Source organism: Vulpes vulpes, chromosome 12, assembly GCF_048418805.1.
Source record: "Vulpes vulpes isolate BD-2025 chromosome 12, VulVul3, whole genome shotgun sequence".
Classification (NCBI taxonomy): domain Eukaryota; kingdom Metazoa; phylum Chordata; class Mammalia; order Carnivora; family Canidae; genus Vulpes; species Vulpes vulpes.
The window spans coordinates 22,803,092-22,821,621 of NC_132791.1; the positions used below are offsets into that span (position 1 = coordinate 22,803,092).

The 18,530-nt window shown below is 49.8% G+C and overlaps 2 protein-coding genes across 14 annotated transcripts; both read left to right on the forward strand.

Annotated features, from left to right (window-relative positions):
- Nucleotides 1-242: 242 nt before the first annotated feature.
- PIGO (phosphatidylinositol glycan anchor biosynthesis class O) lies at nt 243-10,715 on the forward strand. Of its 12 annotated transcripts, none has more exons than XM_072728026.1 (12): nt 253-363; nt 1,117-1,656; nt 2,274-2,417; nt 2,605-2,728; nt 3,047-3,206; nt 3,414-3,593; nt 3,853-4,707; nt 5,323-5,374; nt 5,915-6,121; nt 6,332-6,546; nt 7,162-7,232; nt 7,381-10,715. In XM_072728026.1, the coding sequence occupies exons 2-12, from the start codon at nt 1,119-1,121 to the stop codon at nt 7,508-7,510; spliced, it is 2,676 nt and encodes an 891-aa protein (XP_072584127.1). In that variant the 5' UTR covers nt 253-363; nt 1,117-1,118; the 3' UTR covers nt 7,511-10,715. The 12 variants fall into 12 exon arrangements, 10 of the variants coding, with proteins under 10 accessions (XP_025868969.2, XP_072584123.1, XP_072584127.1 ...); XM_072728029.1 differs by having other exon boundaries at nt 301-363; nt 1,142-1,656; XM_072728027.1 differs by having other exon boundaries at nt 339-586.
- A 128-nt stretch (nt 10,716-10,843) lies between these two features.
- Nucleotides 10,844-18,193, forward strand: FANCG (FA complementation group G). Of its 2 annotated transcripts, XM_026013316.2 has the most exons (14): nt 10,844-11,988; nt 12,199-12,289; nt 12,666-12,797; nt 13,061-13,263; nt 14,020-14,155; nt 14,332-14,462; nt 14,563-14,709; nt 14,836-14,987; nt 15,367-15,433; nt 15,688-15,977; nt 16,128-16,174; nt 16,368-16,523; nt 17,527-17,650; nt 17,804-18,193. In XM_026013316.2, the coding sequence occupies exons 1-14, from the start codon at nt 11,572-11,574 to the stop codon at nt 17,910-17,912; spliced, it is 2,202 nt and encodes a 733-aa protein (XP_025869101.2). In that variant the 5' UTR covers nt 10,844-11,571; the 3' UTR covers nt 17,913-18,193. The 2 variants fall into 2 exon arrangements, with proteins under 2 accessions (XP_025869101.2, XP_072584138.1); XM_072728037.1 differs by lacking the exon at nt 12,666-12,797 and having other exon boundaries at nt 11,171-11,988.
- The last annotated feature ends 337 nt before the right edge of the window (nt 18,194-18,530 follow it).

Below are 18,530 nucleotides of genomic sequence, written 5' to 3' on the forward strand. Positions count from 1 at the left end.
ATCCCTATTTTACAGATGAGTTAAGCTCCATAACGCCAGCGAGTGGCAGAGTTAGGATTCAAACTAAGTTTGATTCCAAAAGGCCAACTCTTAGTCTTAACCAAGAATGACCAATGCTTCTCTGAGCTCTTCTAGCTTGCTTCCCTGCCCCTAATTCTCCTAAACCATGATCCCATCAAACTCTGTGTCTGTGGCCAGCGCTGCGCTCCTTGGCGAACTTCTTCGGAGGCGCCGGCAGATGGCGATGGGGCGCCGGCAGATGGCGATGGGGCGAGGGGGCCCTCGGGCCGCTCTGTCCCGCGCGTGCTTATCTGTGGTGTCCGTGTGCAGGCGTCGCCGCCGCGCTTCCGGGCGCCGTTCAAGGTGAGCCAGGGTCTTCGAGGAGCTGCTCGCACTCCGTACTCTTAAGTCCCCTTTCCGGAAGGGACCCATACCCCGCAGCTCGCAGCCTAGCGTGCCAAGTGCCCAAGCCCGGGTGCCCAGGAGAAGGCCAGGTAGCCACCAGAGGAAGCAGAGCCGTGGGACGTGTGGGTCCCGGCGAGGCCCAACCGCCTCTAGACCCTGCGAGTGGGCTTTGCTGCGCGGGGTAGGTCGCGACTCTGATCTCCTGGCGAGCCTGGCCATCCGGAAGCGGAGCGTGACTCCTCCCCTTGGTCCTCTTGGCCCCCACCAGGCGGCGCCGTCAGTCCAGCCCGGGTTCCCCGGTGCCTGCGAGCCCTGGCCACCCCAGGGGTATTGAGATCGGCAAGGGAGAGGGAGAAGTGAGCTGTCAGAGAGCATTCTACACTAGGAACAAGTTTCCCTGGAGAACTGTGCTTTTCATTATTAGAATCTCCTGCAGTACATGTGCAAATCTCTATGCTCCCTCCCCAAACATCCTGATTAAGTAGATCTGGGGTTGCGCCTGGAAATCAGCATTTTAAACAGCTGCTCTAGGTTGATGCCCATAGTCTGCGGACTTCACCTTCAGAAACACTGATACAACTGGTGGAGAGGAACGTTCCATTGGGTTGGCGAAGGGGCTGTTTATCTTCCGGAAAGCTTCCAAGAGGAAGTGATTCTAGCTTGGCTTTGTATTGAGGGATAAGAATATCCATTGGTTCTTTACCCCCACAGTGATGAATTCCCTCCCTGCTACCAGTAGGATGCAGAAGATCTCAGTGCTGCTCTTCCTGGCCTGGGTCAGCTTCCTCTTCTACGCCGGCATTGCCCTCTTCACCAGTGGCTTCCTGCTCACTCGTTTGGAACTCACCAACCATAGCAGCTGCGAAGAGCCCCCAGGCCCTGGGTCCCTGCCATGGGGGAGCCAAGGGAAGCCTGGGGCCTGCTGGATGGCTTCTAGATTCTCTCGGCTTGTGTTGGTGCTGGTAGATGCTCTGCGATTTGACTTTGCCCAGCCCCAGCCCTCACACGGTCCTGGAGAGCCTCCTGTCTCTCTGCCTTTCCTGGGCAAACTGAACTCCTTGCAAAGAATCCTGGAGATTCAGCCCCACCATGCCAGGCTCTACCAATCTAAGGCTGATCCCCCCACTACCACCATGCAGCGCCTCAAGGCCCTCACCACAGGCTCACTGCCTACCTTTATCGATGCTGGCAGTAACTTTGCCAGCTATGCCATAGTGGAAGACAATCTCATTAAACAGCTCACCAATGCAGGTTAGTTTGGGCCTCTTTGGAGGTCAGGAATACCTTAGCATATTTTCTCTTTAGAAGTCAGAGAGCCAGAACTTTGTGTGCCCAGCTGCATGCTGGACTATGCTGTGGGAGGACAGGGGAAGAAAAAAAGACCAGGGCCCTGCCTTGAGCAAGTGCAGGGTTGGGCTTTGTCATTCTGGAGTTTCTAATATGCATGGAGTGTTGATTTTTACATTTGGGGAGCTCTCAAGTAAGGGACAATAGAGCAATGAAGAGAAGATATGAGTCTGGTATCCTCACAAGTGTGGAGGAGAGAGCAGAGGATCCACACCCTGTCTACTCACTGACTTGGAAAAAAGTAACATATACCCAGGAAGAACAGAGTAGCAAAGATAGCCAGGGACTGAGAACTAGCAGAGCCTCTTGTAGAAACAAGAAGTCTGGTTATTGGGAAGAGTAGGTTATCAGGGAAAGCGTCCTGGCAGAAAATTTTAGGCCTTGAAAGATAAAGAATTGCTGGATGGAATTGCTGTGCCTTAGAGTGCATGTTGGAGATTTCTGATAAGTCTTTAAAGGGCCTCCTCTTTTTCCCTGCTTTGATTCCTGCTCGGGCTCTGACCAGTCTCATTTCCCTGCAGGAAGGCATGTGGTCTTCATGGGAGATGATACCTGGAAAGATCTTTTTCCTGGAGCTTTCTCCCAAGCTTTCTTCTTCCCATCCTTCAATGTCAGAGACCTGCACACCGTGGACAATGGCATCCTGGAACATCTCTATCCAACCAGTGAGCACAGGGCCAGAGGCAGGCCCGACTAAGACTGGGAGCTGAGGGCTGCTTCAGGTCACAAATTCTGAGCCTCCCATGGGTGCAATGGCCTGGGCTTGTGTCCCTTCACTAAGCATTAGAGCTGAGCCAGGGTTGAGGAGTGGGCCTTAGTCCCCTACTGTGCTCAGTGTTCTTCCTTTCGCAGTGGACGGTGGTGAATGGGATGTACTGATTGCTCACTTCCTGGGTGTGGATCACTGTGGCCACAAGTATGGCCCTCACCACCCTGAAATGGCCAAGAAGCTTAGCCAGATGGACCAGGTGATCCAGTGAGTGTGGGATATTGGCTGGGCGAGTGGGTTTGTGTCTGAGAATCTTAGGATATATTGGCCCAAAAGAAAAAGTCTTTATCTTGGAGCCTTTTTCCTTGCTGAATTCTGTCTTTTCTAGGCCTTTTTCTGCAACTAGGGGCCTCATCCATCTTGAGTAACTCAGCATGTGGCTTTGGGCAGTAGGGTCATGACTGTAGAGGTATCTCTTTGCCAAATGTCTAGGCCCTCCTAATGGAAGTTATGGCTGGGGGTGAATGGCTCTCCCAGGAAAATCTTTATCCGTTCCTACCTCCTGACCTATTTCTTGGCCGTCAGGGGACTTGTGGAGCGTCTGGAGAATGACACACTACTGGTCGTGATTGGGGACCACGGGATGACCATAACTGGGGACCACGGAGGGGACAGTGACCTGGAGATCTCAGCTGCACTTTTTCTGTACAGTCCCAAAGCCCTCTTCCCCCGTGTCCCGCCAAAGGTGAGGCCTGGGTGTGCTTTGTCTGGTTTCTTGGTATTCAGTCGAATCACGATCACGGCATTCTTGTGGATCCCTCCATTTTAGGCCCCCAAATTCATGACTATGGGCATCCCCCACTCACTTCCTACCTAGGTCCCTATGTGTTCCATTCCAAATCCTGACCTCAGCTCTGTGGTGAACCCATTGGCTCCTCTCCTTTTCCTCTAGGAGCTGGAGATAGTTCCTCAAATCAGCCTTGTGCCTACACTGGCCCTGTTGCTGGGCCTGCCCATTCCATTTGGGAACATCGGGGAAGTGATGGCTGAGCTGTTCGCAGAGGCTGAAGACTCTCAGCCTCATTCCTCTGCTCTGGCCCAAGCCTCAGCTCTCCATCTGAATGCCCAGCAGGTAGGTGATGGGCTGTGCTTCCAGGTGACAGAGCTAGGGTGGGCATAGGAGAAGCGTAATGATCACTCCATTGTTGTTTGTTCACTCTTAGTCCCACTTTACATAGCCATGTCCTCCTTCCAGTATCCCTCCCTTCACCCCTGTCCTGGACAGAGTTTAGGTCCCTGATTTCCGGATTCCCCTCTTGGTAACACCTATCCTTGCCTCTGTCCTGGTTTATATCTGATGTGTTCTCTTGGTCTCTAACCATTTTTGCCAGGTATCCCGGTTTCTTCACACCTACTCAGCTGCTGCTCAGGACCTTCAAGTGAAGGAGCTTCATCAGCTTCAGAACCTTTTCTCCAAGGCCTCTGCTGACTACCAGCGGCTTCTCCAGAGTCCCCAGGGGGCTGAGGCAGCACTACAGACTGTGATCACTGAGCTGCAGCAGTTCCTGCGGGGAGTTCGGGCTATGTGCATTGAGTCTTGGGCTCGTTTCTCTCTGGGTCGCATGGCCGGGGGTGCCGCTCTCATGGCTGCTGCCTGCTTTCTTTGTCTGCTGGTATCCCAGTGGGCAACATACCCAGGCTTCCACCCCCTCCTCCTAACACCCATGGCCTGTGGTCTGGCTGGTACCATAGTGTGTGCTGGACTCCTGGCGACTACTGGGCTGAAGCTGGATCCAGTGGTTCTAGGGGCCATGGCTGCAGTGGGCTCACTCCTGCCTTTTCTGTGGAAAGCCTGGGCTGGCTGGGGGTCCAAGAGGCCCCTGGCAGCTCTGTTTCCCACCCCTGGGCCTGTCCTGTTATTCCTGCTCATTCGTTTTGCTGCTTTCTTCTCTGATAGCTTTGTTGTAGCTGAGGCCAGGGCCACCCCCTTCCTTTTGGGCTCACTCATCTTGCTCCTGGTTGCCCAACTTCACTGGGAGGGCAAGCTGCTGCCACCTAAGCTTCTCACAATACCCCGCCTTTGCTTTTCAGCCTCGACAGGCCAGTCACGGCACAGTGGCACACATGCCCTAGGACTTGGAGTTGGGTTGCTTTTATGTATAAGGCTAGCTGGGCTTTTTCATCGCTGCCCTGAAGAGACACCTGCTTGCCATTCCTCTCCCTGGCTGAGTCCCTTGGCATCCATGGTGGGTGGTCGAGCCAAGAATTTGTGGTATGGAGCTTGTGTGGGGGCTTTGGTAGCCCTATTAGCTGCTGTGCGCCTGTGGCTTCGCCGCTATAGCAATCTCAAGAGTCCTGAGCCCTCTGTGCTGTTTGTGCGCTGGGGGCTGCCCCTCATGGTACTGGGCACTGCTGCCTACTGGGCACTGGCATCAGGGGCAGATGAAGCGCCCCCACGTCTCCGGGCCTTGGTTGCTGGGGCATCAGTTGTGCTACCTAGGGCTGTGGCAGGCTTGGCCGCTTCGGGGCTCATGCTGCTGCTCTGGAGACCTGTGACAGTGCTAGTGAAGGCTACGACGGGTACTCCCAGGACCAGGACTGTCCTTACTCCCTTCTCAGGCCCCCCCACTTCTCAGGCTGACCTGGATTATGTGGTTCCTCAAATCTACCGACATATGCAGGAGGAGTTCCGGGGCCGTCTAGAGAGGACCAAATCCCAAGGTCCCCTGACTGTGGCAGCCTATCAGTTGGGGAGTGTCTACTCAGCTGCTATGGTCACGGCTCTCACCCTCTTGGCCTTCCCGCTTCTACTATTGCATGCAGAGCGCATTAGCCTTGTGTTCCTGCTTCTGTTTCTGCAGAGCTTCCTGCTCCTGCATCTGCTTGCTGCTGGGATACCCATCACCACCCCTGGTAAATACATTTCTCAGCCCTGATTCATCCAAGGACAGTAGTGATGTGACTTTGGCCCTTCTTGTCTTCAGGGAAGTGTTGCTCCTCAGATTCTTCACACAGTTGGGAGGGTCTTCCTGATGTCCTCTTACCTTGCTATAGCCAAGCAAATTGATCCTTGCCACTGGCTCTTAAGGCCAGCAAGGTTCACAAAGGAGGGAGACAGAAATACTCCAAGACTCATTTCTTACGGAAATGCTGCATCTTCATGAGTGCATTTCCTGATTTTCCAGTGATGGGAGTGGTGAATTATGAGTATGTAATGTCATAATGAGCTGTAGGTATATGAGATGGAGCATAGTTCAGATTAGAGAAATGGAGGCTTAGTGCCACAGAGGGAATTAGAATAGCAGAGTGTTGAATATAAGGAGGTTGGGGTGATGGGCATGTATGTGTATGCAACATTGAGGTAGTAGGAGTATATGACCATGAAGCAGTAGGCTATGGATTAGGGAATGGGATATGACTGTGAAGTATCTTTCTCCACTCCCCCACCCCCAGGTCCTTTTACTGTTCCATGGCAGGCAGTCTCTGCTTGGGCCCTCATGGCCACACAGACCTTCTACTCCATGGGCCATCAGCCTGTCTTTCCGGCCATTCATTGGCACGCAGCCTTCGTGGGATTCCCAGAGGGTCATGGGTCTTCCACCTGGCTGCCTGCTCTGCTGGTGGGAGCCAACACCTTTGCCTCCCATCTCCTCTTTGCAGGTACCTTATTCGTCCCCTGCTTCCATCGTTTACTCTTTCTGGAAGGAGAGGAAACTCCTGGATTTGAGTGGGGAGATGTGGTTTTGTTGGCCCTTTGGCACCCCGTAGCCAATGCTAATTGGTGCCTCAGTCAAGTAGGTTGGTTGGGGGCCAGGGTGGCCTGGTTCCTAGGTCCTCCACTGATTCTAGCCCTGCCTTTCTCTGAGGCAGTAGGTTGCCCTTTGCTTCTGCTCTGGCCCTTCCTCTGTGAGAGTCAAGGGGCCCGGAAGAGGTGGCAACACCTAGGGAATGAAGCTGAAGCCAGAGTCAGGCCTGAGGAGGAGGAGGAGCCACGGATGGAGATGCGGCTCCGGGATGCACCTCATCACTTCAATGCAGCGCTGCTACAGCTGGGCCTCAAGTACCTCTTTGTCCTTGGTATTCAGGTGGGTACAGGGAGAGGTCACTGAGTTAGTGACCTTTTCTCATGATCACATTCCTTCTTTCATACTTTGCTAACCCAACCTCCCACCCCCTCCAGGAGAGAGCCTTGACTGAAATACAGATAAGCAAAATGGTTGCCCAAGGCTGTGGCCTCAAGGGGCTGTATGGAAACTTGAACCTGGGTCTCCATAATCCTATCTTGGACTGTAACCTCTCTACAAGCTAGGTCTAGACCCTGCTGGTTGCATTTGGGGATTCTTCCTTTAGTGGACAGACTGGAAAAACTGAGGTGATAGACAGGATTCTTTCCCAGGCTATGGTCATGGCTCGTCCTTCTCTTCAGAGGCAGGAGGTGTGACCCTGACATCTTCCTCCATCCTGGGAGGCAGAGCCTGAGTGTAATCAACACAGATGGATAGTGCTTGACCAAGGTCACACAGTGAATCATGGTGGGGCCAGGAAAAAAATTAGTTCTCCTAACTCCTCACCCAGGTTTCTTTCCACTGACATGCACTACTTTCCTACTCCTCCCTTCTTCACAGGGGCCTACAGCAACTCTCCCTTTGACCTGTTTCCTCCTCCTTCCCAAGTAACTTGACCTTTCCTATCCTCCCTAGATTCTGGCCTGTGCCTTGGCAGCCTCCATCCTCCGCAGGCATCTCATGGTCTGGAAAGTGTTTGCCCCCAAGTGAGTGGGTTTGCTTGAGAAGTATTGGTGTTGGGGAGGGGGAAGCTTGGAGGTAAGAATAAACATCAGGATGGGCAGGTTTTGTCTCATCAGGGAAAAGGCTCTCAACCTACTCTGTCCCCTGAGAATTCTCCACCTTTCTTTACAGGTTCATTTTTGAAGCCATGGGCTTTATTGTGAGCAGTGTGGGACTTTTCCTGGGCATAGCTTTGGTGATGCGAGTGGATGGTGCCGTGAGCTCCTGGTTCAGACAGCTAATTCTGGCCCAGCAGAGGTAACCTAGGCTGCAAATGCTGGCTTGTGGCCACAAGGAGAGCTGGAGAACAATCTAGTCTGGCCTATATAGGTGTTGGATCATCTGCAAGAGAGGCTTAGTCACACTTCTGACCACCGTGCGGCCAAGAGCTACTGACATCTGGGACTTCATTATTTTATAATTCAAAATCATAGTGGGGCCTGCTCCCTAACTCCTGCTTTGGAGGGTAGCCTCCAAAGGAGAATAAAATAATAATGTAAATACGTGTTTCTGAGAGGTGGGGGAGCCCCCACTGTCCTACAGGGACTGAGGAGGGTTACTCTCCCCTCCCACAAAGCACAGATGACACCAGCCATCTTATGCAGACCTAGCTACACCTGAAAATCTTTGGGAAGTCGTTGAAGTTGTCTGAATTCGTTTCCCCTACTTCTTCTCAAATCACTCTTGTTAAACCACCTGTGGGGTTTTTGTTTTGTTTTGTTTTGTTTTTTTTGCCATGTAACACATTTTATTAAATTCTTATGCTTTGGCTGATAGTAGAGATGGCTGGAAAGACAAGCCCAGGCTCATGAAGTATACACACTCACTGTCTAAAACCCCAAACAGTGCTGTATTCCCTCCTCTATTGGGTTCTTTCACTCCAGGACGCCCTTTGCCCTTCACTTCTGTGGAGGCCACCCTAGTTTTCCAACCTTTGCTGTTCATTTATGAGACCTCATTGCCCGTCTTACATAGCATTGCATCTTGTCCCATTGATTATTCATGATTTGAAGCCACAAGTATAAATCTAATGCATGTCTCTTGTGTTCTCCATCTACTGTGTCACATTGAAGTGCTGCCATGAAATTCTCATGGAAATGTTCATCAAAGGAATGTATTGGGGGAGGCTCTGCAAAGGGTCAGGCCTGGGATTTGATGTTTGAGAATGCCCAGGACAAGAGGAGATGAAACAACTGAAAGAGAACAGATGGCACATTGGAGAATAGCACTTTTACTTGGCAGAAAGAAGTCAGGCTGAGTAGTAGTGATTATGAAGGAAAGATGTTCACTGCTATGGTAGCTAAAGGAAGAGTTGGAATTATTAATGGCTAAGGGTCTCTAGGGCTACAGAGGCCACAGGGAAAGATGATGAGACGTGTATACTGTTTCAGGCAGTTAGAGGATTGGACATTGGTATCCCTGGCAGGAATAGGTTTCATAACACGAGAGAAGTTAGGCCCCAACCAAGACTGAAAGATTAGAAAAAAGTCCCTTTGCCTCCTTCAGTCTGGCAGACATCATTCCCAAGCATCATTTAATAAGCACACTACCTCTGTGAGAAGAAAAGACACTTTTCCATTCCTAGGACCCAGGGAAGGATTTCAGACTCCAGTTCTTCACCCTGTCTTAGGTTCCATTCCCTCCTTTTTCTTTTTGGCAGAGAGCCTCCTCTGGAGCCTAAGGGAAATCTGCCGATCTGCCAGCCATTGGCTATTTCCTTTTCTTCTCGTCTAACTATAAGATCCTTTTGCAGAAAGATATATTAAAAATTCTTATCCCTGCCTCTTCTTGACATCAAAGTGCCCTTTCCACACTAACTTACTTTTTTTAAAGCTTTATTGGGGTAAATTCACCATAAAATTCAGCCATTTAAAGTGTATAATTTAATAATTTTTGGTATATTCTCAGAGTTGTACAATTGTCACCACAGTCAATTTCAGAACATTTTCATCACCCCCAAAAGAAATTATCAGTACGTTTTCCTATCACCCTCCAATCCTCTCCACCTCCAATCCCTAACCTTAGGTAACCACTAATCTGCTTTCTGACTGTATTTTCTATTCTGAACATTTTATATAAATGGAATCCTACAATATGTGTCCTTTTCTGTCTGGCTTCTTTCACTCAGGCTAGTGTTTTCAAGGTTCATCCATGTTGCATTATGCATATTTCATTTCTTTTTTATGGCCAAATATTCCATCCTATGGACATATCACATTTTGTTCATCCATTGATGGCCATCTGGGTCCTTTGTACCTTTTGATTTTTACCAATGCTGCTATGAACATCAATGTACAAGTTTTGTTTGGGCACATGTTTTCATTTATTTTTGGCTTATACCTAGTGGTATATTGTGTAATTACTAGGTCATATGGTACATCTATGTTAACTTTTTGAGGAACTGCCAGTTTGTTTTCCAAGGCTGCTGCATCATTTAATATTCTCATCATTGGTGTCTGAGGGTACTAATTTCTACATATCCATGCCTTTACTTAAAACCATTTATTTTTGATTCTGACCATCCTAGTGGGTATGAAGTGGTATCTCATTGTGGTTTCGGTTTGCGTGTCCTTGATGACTAAAAATATTGAGCATCTTTCTTTTGCTTATTGGAAAATTGTACATCTAGCGACCTTCTCTGTTTATTGACTGTTCTTCTAATTTTTTTTTTTTTAAAGATTTTATTTATTCATGAGAGACACAGAAAGAGGTAGAGACACAGGCAGAGGGCGGAGAAGTAGGCTCCATGCAGGAGCCTGATGCGGGACTCGATACCAGGACTCCAGAATCACACCCTGAGCTGAAGGAAGATGCCCAACCACTGAGCCACCCAGGCATCCTAAGTGTTCTTCTAATTTTTTAGTTATAAGCATTGTTTATATATTCTAGATAGAAGTACCTTGTCAGATACATGATTTGCAAATATTTATTCATTTATTCACGACTTGAGCCAAAGGCAGACGCTCAACCACTGAGCCACTCAGACATCTTATCTTTTCATCTTCTTGATAGTGTTCTTTGAAGCAAATTTAAAATTTTGATGAAGTCCAATTCATCCTACTTTTCTTTGGTTGCTTATGCTTTTGGTGTTTGTATGTAAGAAACCTTGTCTAGGGCAGCCCAGGTGGCTCAGCGGTTTATGGCCACCTTCAGCCCAGGGTATGATCCTGGAGACCCAGGATTGAGTCCTGCATCAGGCTCCCGGCGTGGAGCCTGCTTCTCCCTCTGCTTGTGTCTCTGCCTCTCTGTCTCTCATGAGTAAATAAATAAAATCTTAAAAAAAAAAAAAAAGAAAAAAGAAACCTTGTCTAATGCCACAATTTAGTTTTAGAAAATTTTCATCATTACCACAAGGTCTCTATCCTTTGTTTACAATCAATCCCCAATTTCACCTTAGGCCACTGATCTATTTTCTGTTTTTCTAAATTTATATTTTCTGGACATTTAATACAAATGGAATCATCAAATATGTGGTCTTTTCTTTGACTTAGAATGTTTTTGAGGTTCATGTTGAAGCATGTATCAGGTTTTGCCCCTTTTTATTGCTTAGTCCTAGTCCACTGTATAGTTATGATCAGCTAAGGGACATTTAGATTTTTACGGTTTTTTTTTAAGCTATTATGAATATTTTTGTAGCTGCTATGAGCATTTCTATACAACTCTTGGTGTAGACATATATTTTTGTTTTTCTTGAGAGGATTTCTTAGAGTGGAATTGCTGGGTCATAAGTAAGCCTATGATTAACTTTTTAAGATATTGCCAAATTATTTTCCAAGGTAACTATAACACTTTATATTCCCATTATGTATGAGAATTCTAGTTGCTTTTATCTGTGGTAAGGGTCACAGTTTTGTTTTTGCATATGCATGTTCAATTCTCTTGGGTCCATTTGTTGAAAGGGGCAGCAGGTAGTGCGCGAAGCACAAGCCCAGGGCTGTGTCGCCAGCAGTCACACTGCTTGGGGTTGAGTAGAATGTGGTAGCTCCATGGTGAGCAAAGAAAGGATGGGTTGATAGCCTGGGTCATCAGGAATCTGTTCCTCTTGGAGAGAGTTTGTGCCGGGGCTGGGCTTTCTGCGGCGGCTGTGGGCGTACTACGATTCCCAGGATGCCCTGCGCGGGCCCGCCCCCTGCGGAGGGGCAAAGCTAGGCCGACCTGGCAGCGTGGCTGCGAGCGAAGGGCTGGGACACGGTTTCCGGTACCGAGATCGATTGCTCAAGGTTTCGGCCTGCGCGAGGGACTGGCAAACCGAACCGTGAGAAGTACAACCTCCCCACTCAGACGCGCCCCCATCCTCTGGTCCGCTGTCGGCTCCCTTTTCGGATGGAGAACCCACACGTTTCTTCCTCGAGTTTCCCGCGAGGACTAACCCTTGAGGACGACCAACCGCAGCAGAGAGTTTTGTCGGCGGGGCCAACCAGAGGCGAGATGGAGGAGGCGGGGGTGGGAGCCGGCACCGAGTCCCCGAGAGAGTCCATTTCTCCCGAAAAGGCCGATTCGCCTCTGCGGGGGCCCTCAGGGGAGCAAAAGAGTCGCGGGAGGGTGCGGAAGCGCAGGGACCTTTCCCCGCTCGAGTGGGGACCGCGGCGGGACCGGGCTTACCCTTCAGACCCTTCCAGGTGTCCGGGTCCAGCCTCGGCCACCATATCGCACCAGACCCCTCTGAGCTCCTCAGGGCCACATACCAGCTGCCTAGACCTGTGGAGGGAAAAGAATGACCAGCTAGTTCGACAGGCCAAGGTAACACGGTTGCTGGGACCCTCACTTTGGAGCGCCAAAATACCGGAAAAAGGGTTTCCAACGGACTTAGCACAGTTGATGCGGAGGGGTGGAGTTTGACTTCTCTCCATCAGGAGCCAGGAAAGACTGGAGAATGACATACCTTGCCACAGTTGCAAGGGGAGAAATAAGGATTGAACCCTAATGATAACCTCATCCCACATTTGTCAGGTGGCTCAGGACTCGCGTCTGTATGTGAGGCGACAGCAGTTGGCTCAGGATGCACTGGAAGGGTTCAGGGGACTCCTCCATAGTCTGCAGGGTAAGCAGGATCCTCCTCAGGGTTGTCTGTTACCTTCCTCCACAGCCAGAGACCAGTTCCTCTTCTGCATTTCTGGGACTGAGAAAATTACTCAGGGGGCGAGGGAATCCTATTTAAGTCACAGACGGGATTGGAGTGGAATTCTTTTTGGTACTGGTGAATCTCTACGCCCTGCCACGCCGCCCCCACCCCCACCCCCAAGTGGTTTCCGGGATGGTTCAATCTAGAGGACTTTCTGCCCTTTCCAAACTGTGCAAACGGTGATTTCTTTATTGAGGCCATTTTGGTTGGGGTGAGATGCTCTTTGAGTTTGGTTCTTATTTGGGGAATCTTTCTGGAAGGGAGTGGTCTATAAGGCCAGCATGTGTTGCTCCAGGACTCCCTGCGGCTGTTCCTGTTCTCCCCTTGGAATTGACTGTTACCTGCAATTTCATTACCCTGAGGGCAACCCTGGCCCAGGGTTTCACGGAGGACCAGGCACAGGATATCCAGAAGGGCCTGGAGAGAGGTGAGGGTCAAAGATTGTTTTCCATGTGTCTGCCAGCCTGACTAGGTTTAAGTCCTTGCAAAGCGGACAAGAGGAGCAATAAAATTTGTCATCTCTATGGAGAGAGATGCCATTTTTTTTTTTTTTTTTTTTTTTTGAGATGCCATTTTTTAATCCTCCAAGTGCTCCTCAGACCAGGAGCACTTTTTTGACTTTTGGGCTCCTGTAGAAAAAGAAAACCGGAGATGAGGACCCAACCTCAGCTATGTGTGTTTCCTCTACAGTGTTGGAGACCCAGGAGCAGCTGGGGCCCAGACTGGAATGTGGGCTTAGGGGGCTGTGGGACTCTGTTCTCCATTATTCCTCCCTTCTGCTGGAGCTGCTCCCTGTCCTTCACCATCTGGCTGGCCTGCAGGCTGCCCTCTGGCTAAGCACTGACCATCTTGGGGACCTGACCTTGCTATTGCAGACCTTGAATGGCAAGCAGGTAATTTGGGAAGTAACCTAGATATAAGGGTCTCTTCTCATCTCTTACCTATCTTAGCTGCAGTAGCATTTTGTGCTGGAAAGGCTCCTGGGTTGGTGGTCAAAAGACCTGAGTTCTCTCCAGGACTCTTTGTGACCTTGCTCTGATTGGTCCTTCATTGGGGGAATTCTCTTGAGTGTTTTTTTTTTTTTTTTTAATTTATTTATTTGAGAGAGAGTGAGAGAGTGCATGTGCAGGTAAGAGGGGGGCGAAGGGGCATAGGGAGACTGAGAGAATCTCCAGCAGACTCCCTGAGTGTAAAACCTGATGTGGGGCTTGACCTCAGGACCCTGAGATCATGCCCTGAGCCAAAATCAAGAATTGGATACTTAACTAACCAGGCTACCCAGGCGCCCCTTGAGTTGTTGTTGTTGTTTTTTAATAGCTTAATGATCTCTGATAAGGCTATGGCTTTTACTGACCTTGCTGAAGTCATCTCCCAGCCTCAGTCTTCTCATCAGTAACCCACACATGGTCCTTGCCTTGTGTCCTCATGAGCATATACTGGATGAGGAGGCACACTAGAGTAGATCGTCAGTGCCCCCAGTTTTTTTTTTTTCCTCCTTTATCCTTGTCTCATACCTATCTATCTTTTCGAATTGAGCGAACAGGAATCAGGAGGACCCTTGATTTATTTCAAAATCCAGCTAGAGTAGATTGAGATAGAAGAAGAGATGATTATAGGCTTACAGCCTCTAATCACCCTTCTTTCCTCAGAGTGAGGCCTCTGAGAATCTGCTGCTGCTTCTGAAAACTTGGAGCCCCCCACCTAAGGAATCAGATGCTCCATTGACCCTGCAGGATGCCCGGGGCTTAAGAGATGTCCTTCTTACAGCTGCTGCCTATCGCCAAGGTCAGCTAGCAGTCTTATTCATCCCCACCTCCCCACTCCCTGTCTTAAGGGGTCTTTTGGCTCATACCTTCCCTGTCATGTCCCATTGACCTCAGTGGAGCTTCTCTGTACTCTTGTTCCCTATCATGTCACCTGCCCCATGGGCCTCTATAAGTTTATACCCTGATTGTCATCAGGCCTCCAGGAGCTGATCACAGGAAGCCTGCCCAGGGCACTGAGCAGCCTGCAAGAAGCAGCCTCAGGTCTGTGCTCACGGCCTGTGTTGGTCCAGGTGTACACGGCCCTGGGGACCTGTCTCCATAAGATGGTAAAGACAGTGCTAGGGTGGGTTAGGGAAACTATGGGTGTTATAGACAGCTTTCTGCTTTGTGAGGGTAGCTGAAGCCTGTGTCCTCTCACCCCTCTAGGGCAATCCACAAAGAGCTCTGCTGTACTTGGTTGCAGCCCTGAAAGAGGGATCAACCTGGGGTCTTCCGCTTCTGGAAGCCTCCAGGCTATATCGGCAACTGGGGAACACAGCAGCAGAGCTGGAGAGTCTGGAGCTGTTGGTTGAGGTAAGGAACTGAAGATATAGGGATTGCTAAGGTGCTTGTGTTAGGGAGGCTAATCAAGTTGTAAACAGAAGAAAATATGGCTCCCAAAGATATATAGATGTACTTTTTTCTTTTTGTCCCTTTTAGGCCTTGAATGTTACTCACAGTTCTGAAGCCCCCCAGCTTCTCATTGAAGTAGAGTTACTACTCCCCCAACCTCACCCAGGCTCACCCCTTCATTGTGGCACACAGAGCCAGGCCAAGTACCTGCTAGCAAGCCGAAGCTTACAGGTAGGAAGGTAAGGTTCCACTGCCTTGATCGTCTGAGCTTCTCTTCCCATTTCTGATGTCTTCCCTGGGGTGTGAGTCTGCTTCTATTCTTGCAAGTGAGCTATATGGACAAGTCAGTGGTAGATCATAGGTTCCCATTCCTCAATCTCCTGGTGGACCTGAACTTAAGACTCTTCACTCAGACACCAAGCTCTTGTATCTTTAAAATTCTGAAATCTCCTCCCAAATCCATTCTGTAAGGAGGGTGGATCTATATGAGCTGGGATTGGAGCCCCAAGACCCCACTCTCCCCATTCCCCAGGGCCCTTGAGCATCCCTTTGTTAGCTAAGAGCCCTTGGAGGACCCTACTAAGAGCCTAAGGTGAAGCTAATGGGCTGACTCCTCAGGGCTGAGGACGCTGCAGAGCATTACTTGGACCTGCTGGCTCTGTTGCTGGATGACTCAGAGCCAAAGGTGAGTATATCGTCAAGGTTCTCTATAATTGGGTAGGAGGGTTGGAGTCTCCTTTGGAGTACAGCAGGACTGCTGTTTTCTCTTTTTACTTCTGCTTTTCTGTCCAAGTTGGAAGGCCAGACCAGGAAGGTTCCCAGAGCAAAGGGTCCAGTGTAGCAAGCAATGGGTGGTCTCTGTGTGGTACCAGAGCCTGGTTAAAGAGGTTGGGAATGGCTAATGCCTCTTTAAGACACTGCATCCTCCTCCCACCCCAGTTCTCCCCACCTCCTACCCACCCAGGGCCCTGTATGCCTGAGGTGTTCTTAGAGGCAGCAGCAGCGCTGATCCAGGCAGGCCGAGCCCAGGATGCCTTGACCGTATGTGAGGAGCTGCTCAGCCGCACGTCATCTCTGCTTCCCAAGATGCCCCAGCTGTGGGAAGATGATAAAAAAGGAACAAAGAAGCCACCACACTGCCCATCCTGGGTTTCTGCCACCTACCTGCTTCAGGGTCAAGCCTGGGTGCAGCTGGGGGACCAAAAAGAGGCAATTAGTGAATTTAGCCGGTGAGCCCAGGAAGCCAACCAGGATCCGAGGGGAAGTATGGTGGGATAATTTGCTGATTGGGACCTGAGTTGGTAAGCTGCTCCTTACCTACTCACCCCAGAATTTCTGAGGTTGACTCCTCTTCACCCCTATTCTGTATCCCACTTCAGGTGCCTTGAGCTGCTTTTCCGGACCACACCTAAGGACAAAGAACAAGGTGATCTAGACTTTTAATTTTCCTCTTCCCTCTCAAAGTGGGTATGGCGAATGTGTTGCCTTTCCATGCATCCTAGCCTACCAGGAGACTTAAAAGAAAGGGACTCCAGACACAAGAAGAATAAGAGGAGTACTTGGGGTTTCGGTGATTATATGGCAGGGACACATTTTTTTACTTTTGGGGTGGTCCCTAGGGCCTGCTTCCAACGGTGAGCAGAGGTGTATGTCAGATGTGGCACTACCACAGCTTCGGGCAGCTGCCCTGATTAGTCGTGGACTGCGATGGGTAGCCAGTGGCCAAGACACCAGAGCCCTACAGGACTTCCTCCTTGGTGTGCAGATGTGCCCAGGTATGTATATTTGTGTGGCATCAGCTATGCCCAGATGCCCAAGGGCAGAGAGGTCCATGGGGGAGGTACTTGGGAATTAGTGGGAGAGTGATGTTCCCAGATAGAAGGGGATGAATGGGGTTGTACTGTATGTACCTAGGGATATACCTAGGTTTGAAGACATATGCAAGTGTGTATGAAGGTTCTCAGGAGTTCCTCAGTCTTCTCAATGTCCTCAGACACAAAGATCATAACTGCGCTGGGAGTATGCTGGGGAGAAGCAGAGTCAGCTGAGCCCTTTGTCTTGGGCAGGCAGTATGCAAGGATAAGAATGGTTGGGACTGATCTACCCCCTGGTTTTTATTTTTAAATAAGATTTTATTTATTTATTCATGAGAGACACACAGAGGCAGAGGAAGCGGGAGAAGTAGGCTCCCTGTGGGGAGCCTGATGTGGGACTCGATCCCCAGACCCTGGGATCATGCCCTGAGCCAAAGGCAGATGCTCAGGTGCTGAACCACCCAGGTGTCCCTCTACCCCCTGGTTCCCTTTTTTTTTTTTTTTTTAAATATTTTATTCATAGAGAGAGAGAGGGGGGCAGAGACACAGACAGAAGGAGAAGCAGGCTTCATACAGGAAGCCTGATGTGGGACTCGATCCCGGGTCTCCAGGATCAAACCCCAGGCTGCGGGTGGCGCTAAACCGCTATGCCACCGGGGCTGCCCTACCCTCTGGTTCTATGTGTGACTGTAGAAAAGATACTTCCCTGCTCTAGGCCTCAGTTGCTCCTTTTATAAAATGATGCTTAAGGCTGTGTCAAGTTCTTTTTTTTTTTTTCTTTTTTTAATATTTTACTTATTTGAGAGAGAGATAGTGAGAGAGAGCACAAGCAGGAAGGAAAGGGAGAAGCAGGCTCCCTGCTAAGCAGGGAACTTAATGAGGGGCTTGATCCCAGGACTCTGAGATCATGACCTGAAAAGCTGTGTCAAGTTCTAAGCCTCTCTACCCTGGGGTGGGGCTACAGGTAATCAAGATGCTTCATTTCACCTGCTTCAGACTCTGAGGAGGATGGATCGGAGGGATGAGGCCACTGCTCTCTGGTGGAGGCTAGAGGCCCAAACTAAGTTGCCACAGGAGAATGCTGCATGGTGAGCCTGAAGCCTGAGGGCTTGGGGCTCTGGGCAGTTGGCATCCTGGAGTCCTGGAGTCTGTTGGGGATGGTGATGAATGAAAGGGAGGGAATGTTTGTCCAACCTTTTGCCTCTCCTTCACCCTTAGACATTACTCTTTTTGTTCTCCAGGTCTCTCCCCCTGTACCTAGAAACCTGTTTGGGCTGGATTTGTTACCCTGACCGTGAAACCCTTCTTGAGGAGTTTCGGACATCTCTGCCGGAGCCTTGTGACCTGTAGCTGCCACATTTTAAGAGCCTGAGCTGGGGCTCCAGTGACCCTTTTCTCCATGGGGAGGGCTTTCTGCTTTACCATTCTTGGGGAATGTGGGTGAAACTAATCATTCCTGTATAATTCTGGCATTGGAGAGATTGGTAGTAGTCCTGCAAAATTGGCCTAGTTACTGCCATTCTGGTTCCAGAGGAAGCCCCCTTGTCACCAAAAAAGCATTAACTTTGCTTATGACACCTTTTTCCTGTTTTCCCTTTTCTCAAGTTGAGTAAAATCTCGTATTTATCTCTTGTTTGCCTACTACATATACTTGAGTGGGAAGGCTCAGAGCTGCCTGATTCAGTGCTGGTCATCTAAGATGTCCTCTCCGAACATCATCTACTTTATGAGATTGAGTTCTTGGTAGAAGAAGGGGCCAAAGGAATCCTTGCAATGGCTTTGGTTCGGTCTGTTGCCTAAAAGCCAGAGCGCCAAAGCCCAGGATCCTGTGCAAGTTGACAAAGAGTGGAGCTGGGTCTGGAAGGTAGTCTGGACAGGGCTTTCAGGACAAGGGCAGGTATTTGATTCGTCTTTAGAGGGGAAGGACAAGCAGACTTCTGAGTCTCTGAGTGACTCCCCACTCCAATC

Excerpts from the sequence above, each read along its gene's own strand:
- PIGO (XM_072728022.1), top strand. The coding sequence starts at position 245 with ATGGGGCGCCGGCAGATGGCGATGGGGCGAGGGGGCCCTCGGGCCGCT. Across the intron at positions 1,657-2,273 it reads TAAACAGCTCACCAATGCAG|GAAGGCATGTGGTCTTCATG; the intron begins GTTAGTTTGGGC and ends ATTTCCCTGCAG. Across the intron at positions 3,594-3,852 it reads TCCATCTGAATGCCCAGCAG|GTATCCCGGTTTCTTCACAC; the intron begins GTAGGTGATGGG and ends CATTTTTGCCAG.
- FANCG (XM_026013316.2), top strand. The coding sequence starts at position 11,572 with ATGGAGAACCCACACGTTTCTTCCTCGAGTTTCCCGCGAGGACTAACC. Across the intron at positions 15,434-15,687 it reads TGGATGACTCAGAGCCAAAG|TTCTCCCCACCTCCTACCCA; the intron begins GTGAGTATATCG and ends CTCCCACCCCAG. Across the intron at positions 17,651-17,803 it reads CCACAGGAGAATGCTGCATG|GTCTCTCCCCCTGTACCTAG; the intron begins GTGAGCCTGAAG and ends TTTGTTCTCCAG.